This window comes from Cibotium barometz, chromosome 51 (genome assembly GCF_041138505.1).
Source record: "Cibotium barometz isolate CiBa-2024 chromosome 51, ASM4113850v1, whole genome shotgun sequence".
NCBI lineage: Eukaryota > Viridiplantae > Streptophyta > Polypodiopsida > Cyatheales > Cibotiaceae > Cibotium > Cibotium barometz.
The window spans coordinates 21,704,448-21,712,890 of NC_141096.1; the positions used below are offsets into that span (position 1 = coordinate 21,704,448).

Here is an 8,443-nt window from a genome sequence, read left to right on the forward strand (position 1 = left end):
TCAAATGATCAATGCCATATAGGTAGTGGCATGTTATTCTGTAGGACATAGAATTCTAGTGCGATCTTCGCAGCTTCCTCATAGTACTCTCCACTAAGCTCTACTTTACACACTGTATCAATATCTTCTAATGGCTCTTCAATACTTGGTTGATTCTAGCCTATGGTGCCAATGGCATAAGTGTGGAGCTTTCTCAACAAGAAAATGGGAGTGTAGGTTTGCGCCAAGGAAATACATTCTTATTTGCTCTCTTCTATTTGTAAATCAGTGCTTCATATTGTGAAGATCTTGCTTCCGCTATTGTGTTTTCTTACACAAAATGGAGCTTGGGGGGGGAGGGGGGGCAATAATCGAGAAAGGTGTGTGCTTGGGCTCGATTGAAAATTCAAATTGGTCAAGTTGGCATCAATGTCATAAATATTTTTTCTTTCTAATCACGAAAAAAAATTTGGCCTTTATGCTCAATTGATTTTTATTGCAAAAATGAAAAGAATAACCGATTTTTAAAAAAATAAATTTGTAAATTCGAGCTGTGAAATTTTCACTATAGGATGGTTTTTTTCTAACAATGGTTGGAACTTGGGATAGATCTAATAAGAATTGAGCCAATCGAAAAAATGCAATAAAGAAATGGAGCTTATGAGGCGGACTAAAAAATGGCTGAATATATATATAATATATATATTCAGAGTTTACTAGCCCTGAAGTAGTAGTACCTTGAATAGAGGTTTTTGATAATGTTATCATGTACTCTCTTATATCTAATATAATCTAGCTGCCTTTATTAAAAAAAATGAATAGTCGTGTTAAATTTTAATCTTTAAAAAAGTCCAGGAAACTTTAGAGCATTCTCCTTTATTTTGACCGGTTGAAAAGAAACGTTCTTTTCGAGCACTTGGACAGTCACGTGTATTATTGGATCATAGTTCAGTGGTAAAGTACCGTACATGGTTGCAACTTGCGAACGTTGGGCGCTGGATTCGTCAGTGCGACAGCAATCAACGAATTCGGCGGGGCCTGCTAAACTTGGACGATGGTGTTCCCGTCAAGGCCTGCTTTCAATGCGGCTTCTCCCGCCTCCATAAAGCGGGCCATCGCGTCCTCAACGAACTCGTTGGCCTCCTTAATGCTGCCCAAGGGAAGCCCCATCTCCGCGCCCAAGAGGCCCTTCATGGCCGCTGCCAGCTGAACCAGCTCCTGTTGAAACTCCGATGTCGGCTTGCTGTCGTCTGGCGGCGAGTGTCGGAGGGACCAGGGCGGGCTTGGCAGCTCCTCTGCACCGGTTGAGTGATACAAAGCCATAAGTAATTAAGCAGGCTAGCCAATTCGGTGGTGCTTATAACGACCAGTTTCAAATCCTATGGAGACGAGTGTTAATGATATTAATGCCGCAACGGATTAATCTATAAAGGGATAAGCAGAAATATTGTCGTTGGTTTAATTCTTGTCGGATCAATATCGACCATGGGTTATAACAGCACCTGGGCAATCAGTTCTTGGAGTACTGCGTTGGTAGACAAGACTCTCGAACGTGCCCGCCCATGCATCCCTCTGCGTGAGATAATCCGAAGGCAGATTGAAGAGCTTCTTCACAGTGGCCGGCAAGGACGAATGCTCGAATTGCGAGCTTGGAGTTGGCCCATTGGGCTCATGGAGAACTGCATTAATGGCAAAATAGAAACATCACATTCTGAATTACCAGCTCTAGCTAGCAGAGCAGAGTAGTAGTAGTACCTGTGCCTTTGTTAATCCAAGGGGAGATCAGGAAAGCCGGCACCCGGACGCCGAGACGGTTGAAGGTAAAGTTGAAAGGGGGAGGTCCGATGATGTTGTCGGGGCTGGGTACAGACTGGATGGGAGTGGGCACATGGTCAAAGAAACCTCCATGCTCGTCGTATGTCACAACGAACAGCATCTCGTTCCACTGTGGGCTCGCTCGCAGCGTCTCGTACACCTCCTTAACGAGCTTCTGCCCCTCCGACACGTCGTGGGAAGGGTGGTCGTCGTTGGCCGGGCTGCCGCCCACGTCGAAATACCGCTGCTCCACGACAACGTAGTTCGGCAGAGCGCCCGCCTTCGCATCGGTTTCAAAAGAGAGTCCGTATGGACGGAACTTGTCCACGTACTTGAGCTGCCGCAGGTTTCTGTAAAAGAGGACTGTCGGAAGGTTCTGGTAGTAGACGGAGAAGGATAGGCCGGCGTCGTAGACGGCGTCGAAGATGGTTCTCTGGGGGTATCCGGCCGTGAGGTTGGCTGCGACATTGCTAGTGGCGCCATGCGAGGTGGCGGAGTGGACGTAGAGGCGGTTGGGTTGGGTGGAGGCCGGCACGGCGGCGAACCAGCGGTCGCAGACCGCGAACTCCTGGGCAAGGGAAGCGTAGACGGGTAGGACCTCGGGGCGGAATCCGTTCATCACGGTAGCGGAGAGGTTCTTGGCAATGCTCTCCGCCTGAGCTGCGAATCCGTTCATGGGCGGAGGCGTCCGGCCGTCCTCCGCGGTGGACCCAAATATCTGCGCCCGTATGGCCTGGAAAGAATGGCCGGGGTCCGGATCCACAAACTCTGCAGTATCCTTGAAGTAAACCAATGCAGATTCAGGGTCTGTTAAGGAGAGCGGATTGGATTCCTGGCCTGTCACCCCATCTATCTCCGGATTCAGCTTTTTCATCCACCCTAGCATGTGATCAAAGGACCTGTTCTCCATGACCAGCACCACTATGGTCTTGATGGGACCATTAATGGTGGTCTTGGTTGCAGCAGCTGAGCCCAATTTTAGGCCTCTCGCATCAACCCCATTGCCTTGCAAAAAGCATAGCTGCACTATCAGACCCACTGTGATGGCCCTCAATAGGTTATCCCCCATTGATCTCATCATAAAGTTCACCTACAACAAGAAACATCACGAATTGCATCAGGATTTGAGTGATCATAAATTTGATTCATAGGATACGCGTGCATTTGAGAAAGCCTGAGATATGTGTATTCAATTTCACATGCCATGCAGCGTACAGTCCATAAACATGGGTCTTAAGCCTATGTCGGAGAACGGAAGTACCTCATGAGTCACGCAGATGAATGCAATAAGGATCCCCTATACGAGAAGCTTGTGTGGGGAGAGAGCATAAGGCCAGTGTGAGACTGTGAGTGGAGTAGCGTGATGATGCCAGTTATTCTTTGTGTCCCGTGACTACTGTCACCAACGTGACCAGTCTCCAACCTCAGAGTAACAGCATTCTATAAAGGAACTGTAGATAGGCACAACTTTACGTACAATGTCAGAAGAAAAAAAAAGCATGTGTTCACATGGGCGCCCTGAGAGTTCCTTCATCCCCTGCGCGAACAATCCATTCTCTTAGCCCTAAGAATATAAACGCTACACTAACCAGAATGTTGGCTTCCTTTGGATACTCAAGGTGTTTTTTTTTTTTTGGCTTCCTAGATCACAAAGGATACTTCTATATCTATTTCTATATTCTATGTCTCTATCTCTTCTTCTCTATTACTCTGGGAAGAGGTGTAAAGTCCTATAATTTTAGAAATTTAAAAAATTATATAGGACCTTACCTCTTACTTCTATATCTATTTCTATATTCTATGTCTCTATCTCTTCCTCTCTATTACTCTTGGAAAAGGTGTAAAGTCCTATAATTCTAGAAATTTAAAAAATTATATTGGACCTTAGACCTCTTAACTCTATTATATTATTAGACCTCTTAACTCTATTATATTATTAGGTAAGTCCACTAGTAAATAGTTATATAAGACTCATTCAACCAGCAAATGACTATATATATATATATATATATATATATATATTATATGAGACTCATTCAATGAGCAAACGACTCATTAAAAAAATCTACTTTCTCCTTTATGTGAAGGGCTCTCCTCCACTTGCCAAGTGGGGCTCACACACACACACAGGTATGAGAGTTTCTCATTTGCTCATTTGTTCCCCTTAGCACACATAGACATGTGCACATACATACACACACACACACACACACACATAATATTATATTATGTACACATGTGTGAGAGAGCACACACACACACACACATATTTATATATATATTTATAGGTATGTATATATTTATATATAAATAGATCTATATGTATGCCAACATAGACACACATATGTGCATGCACACAACTCACCACACACGCACATGCACATAAAAAACACACACACACACACTCGCATGCATGTGCACATACACAAACATGCACACTTACACGCACACCCTTACTCAACCTCGCACATGCACATACATAGATGCACATGTGCACACACATTTGCACGTGTACATGCACACACTCCCACACACATATGCGTGTGCATGTGCACACGCATAAACACAAAAATGCCCATATAAAAAAAATTCACATGCCCACACACACACAAATATACATTCGCATATGCACACACACGTTCATATGTGTGTCTGTGTGTGTGTGTGTATAATATACACATATATTATATTATATTATATAAAGAGTATAATGTGTATATAACTATATGATATATATATATATATATATATATATATATATATATATATAAAAGTCAATATTAGATAATTTGGAAAAAATCTCATATTTTGGGAATCAATCACTCCATTTAATTTTGAATATATCTTAAACATGCCAACTCCAAATTTGTCGGAGATTGTAGATCTAGATCCTGCTCTTTAAGATCTTTCTGATGATATGTCACATCAAGGGGTTTTGATAAAATTTTGGACAAGTTCACCATGATCCCATTTTTCAAATGGGAATGGCATTTTTCCCAAATTATCTAATATGGTGTTATATATATATATATATATATATATATATATATATATATATATATATATATATATAATGTGTTTGTGTATTTATGTATGTGTTTTATTATGATAAATATTATATATCACTTATTTGTTACCTGCCATGTGGCAAGAGGAGGAGAGCCCTTCACATAAAGGAGAAAAGATAATTTTTTTAATGATTGATTTGCTCATTGAATGAGTCTCATATATAGATAGGAGAGTTTCACATTTTTGAAGTTTTTAAAAGAAAGGGTTCTTTTCCACAAGCCTAGATGCATTAGGGCTCACAATTAGTTGTCACCATCAAGTTATCTGCTCATTGAACGAGTTTCTCATATATATAAGCGCTCACACACACACACACACACATAAATGCATATATATACATACATACATACATACATACATATATACATACACACATAAATGCATATACATACATACATACATACATATATATATAAATAAATACGCGCGCACACACACACACACATATTATATTATACACACACACACACACACACACATTATAGTTTTTCATTTGCTCATTTATTCCCCCTACCACACATAGACACACTTAGACATGTGTGCATACACATACAAATATATAATATTATATTATGTGCAGATGTGTGAGAGAGAGAGCACACACACACACACATACACGTATTTATATATATTTATATTTTTATTTATAGGTATATATATATGTATATATAAATAGATTTATATGTATGCCAGCATAAACACATGTATGTGCACACACACACACACACACACACACACACACACACACACATGCACACAAAAAAAACACACACATACATACTCGCACGCACATGCACCTACACAAATATGCACACTTACAAGTACACACTTACTCAACCTCGCACATACACATACATGTAGATGAACTTACATATATATACATGCATACACACACTGACATACACAAATACATGTGCATACACATTGATAAGCAGACGTGCATGCACACATGTATACATAGATGCACATGTGCACACATATTTGCACGTGTACATGCACACACTCGCATACATATGTGTGTGCACGTGCACACACATGGACAAAAAATTCCCATATAAAAAAACTCACATGCTCGCACACACATACACATACATTCGCATATGCACACACACATTCATATGTGTATGTGTGTGTGTGTGGGTGTGTGTGTGTATAATATACATATATATATATGATATCATATTATATAAACAGTATAATGTGTATATAACTATACGATATATATATATATATATATATATATATATATATATATATATATAATGTGTTTGTGTACGTGTGTGTGTAAATAATTATATATATATATATATATATATTTATGTATTGCAATATTCTCTCTCTCTCTCTCTCTCTCTCTCTCTCTCTCTCTCTCTCTCTCTCTCTCTCTCTCTCCTAGATAGATATATGTATGTATGTATGTATAAACACCACCTACACACACTGACACCATATACACACTAGCATATACGCACAATCAATACACTTGCATGATGCACGCACATATGAAGTCGACATTACACAATCACACATACGTGTGCATGTGCACACACAATCACTCACATTCTTGTGTGTGATTGGGGAGAGAGAATAAGGCCAGTGTGAGACTGTGAGTGGAGTAGCGTGATGATGCGGTGGGTGTCTGTAGAGGCTGGCAGTTATTCTTTGTGTCCCGTGACTATTGTCACCAACGTGGCCGGTCTCCAACCTCAGTGTAACAACATTCTATAAAGGAACTGTAGATAGGCACAACTTTACATACAATGTCAGAAGAAACAAATAGCATGTGTTCACATGGACGCCCTCAGAGTTCCTTCATCCCCTGCGCGAACAATCCGTTCTCTTAACCCTAAGAATATAAATGCTACACCAACCAGAATGTTGGCTTCCTTTGGATACTCAAGGTGTTTTTTTTTGGGCTTCCTATATAGCATGTGATCAAAGGATACTTTGTTTATACACACCTCCTATATTCTATATTCTATGTCTCTATCTCTTCTTCTCTATTACTCTCGAAAGAGGTGTAAGGTCCTGTAATTCTAGAAGTTTAAAAATTTATATAGGACCTTACACCTCTTAACTCTATTATATTATTAGGTTAGTCCACTAGTATATAGTTATATGAGACTCATTCAACCAGCAAATGACTCTATATATAAATAGCTATATGAGACCCATTCAATGAGCAAACGACTCATTAAAAAAATCTCCTTTCTCCTTTATTAAAAAAATCTCTATTCTCCTTTATGTGAAGGGCTCTCCTCCTCTTTCCAAGTGGGACTCACACACACACACACACACACACACACACACACACACACACACACACAGGTATGAGAGTTTCTCATTTGCTCATTTGTTCCCCCTAGCACACATAGACATGTGCACACACACACACACACACACACACACACTATTATATTATGTGCACATGTGTGAGAGAGAGAGCACACACACACACACACATATTTATAGGTATGTATATATGTATATATAAATAGATCTATATGTATGCCAACATAAACACATGCATGTGCATGCACACAGTGCACCACACACATGCACATAAAAAAAACACACACACACACTCGCATGCACGTGCACATACACAAACATGCACACTTACACGCACACCCTTACTCAACCTTGCACATGCACATACATGCATATGAACTTACATATATATACATGCATACACACATTGACATACACAAATACATGTGCACACACATTGATAGGCATACATGCATGCACACATGTATACATAGATGCACATGCGCACACACATTTGCACATGTACATGCACACACTCCCACACACATATGTGTGTGCATGTGCACACACACACACAAAATTGCCCACATAAAAAAATTTCACATGCTCGCACACACACATATACATTTGCATATGCACACGCACGTTCATGTGTGTGTGTGTATGTGTGTGTGTGTGTGTGTATAATATACATATATATATATATATATATATTATATTATATAAAGAGTATAATGTCTATATAACTATACGATATATATATATATATATATATATATATATATATATATATATATATATATATATATAATGTGTTTGTGTATTTGTGTGTGTGTTTTATTATGATAAATATATTGTTTTTTTTTTAAAAATTAAGAAATTATATATATATATATATCTTCTATATATCACTTATTTGTAACATGCCATTTGGCAAGAGGAGGAGAGCCCTTCACATAAAGGAGAAAGGACAATTTTTTTAATGAGCCATTTGCTCATTGAATGAGTCTCATCTATATATATATATATATATATACATATATATATATACATATATATATATACATATATATATATATATAAGAGTTTCACATTTTTGAACTTTTTAAAGAAATGGTTCTTTTCCACAAGTCTCGATGCATTGGGACTCACAATTAGTTATCACCATCAAGTCATTTTCACATTGAATGAGTTTCTCATATATATAAGCGCTCACACACACACACACACACACACTCTCACACATATATACATCCATACATACATATATATATATACGCGCGCGCACACACACACATTATATTATACA

The 8,443-nt window shown here is 39.0% G+C and overlaps 1 protein-coding gene across 1 annotated transcript; it reads right to left on the bottom strand.

Moving 5' to 3' along the window:
• Positions 1 to 811: 811 nt before the first annotated feature.
• LOC147609422 (non-specific phospholipase C1-like) lies at positions 812 to 3,415 on the bottom strand. Its single transcript, XM_086787818.1, has 4 exons — positions 3,056 to 3,415; positions 1,735 to 2,884; positions 1,482 to 1,658; positions 812 to 1,274 (listed from the first exon to the last, which is right to left on the bottom strand). Exons 2-4 carry the CDS (start codon positions 2,873 to 2,875, stop codon positions 1,021 to 1,023), a joined length of 1,572 nt encoding a protein of 523 aa, XP_086643944.1. The 5' UTR covers positions 2,876 to 2,884; positions 3,056 to 3,415; the 3' UTR covers positions 812 to 1,020.
• Positions 3,416 to 8,443: the final 5,028 nt, after the last annotated feature.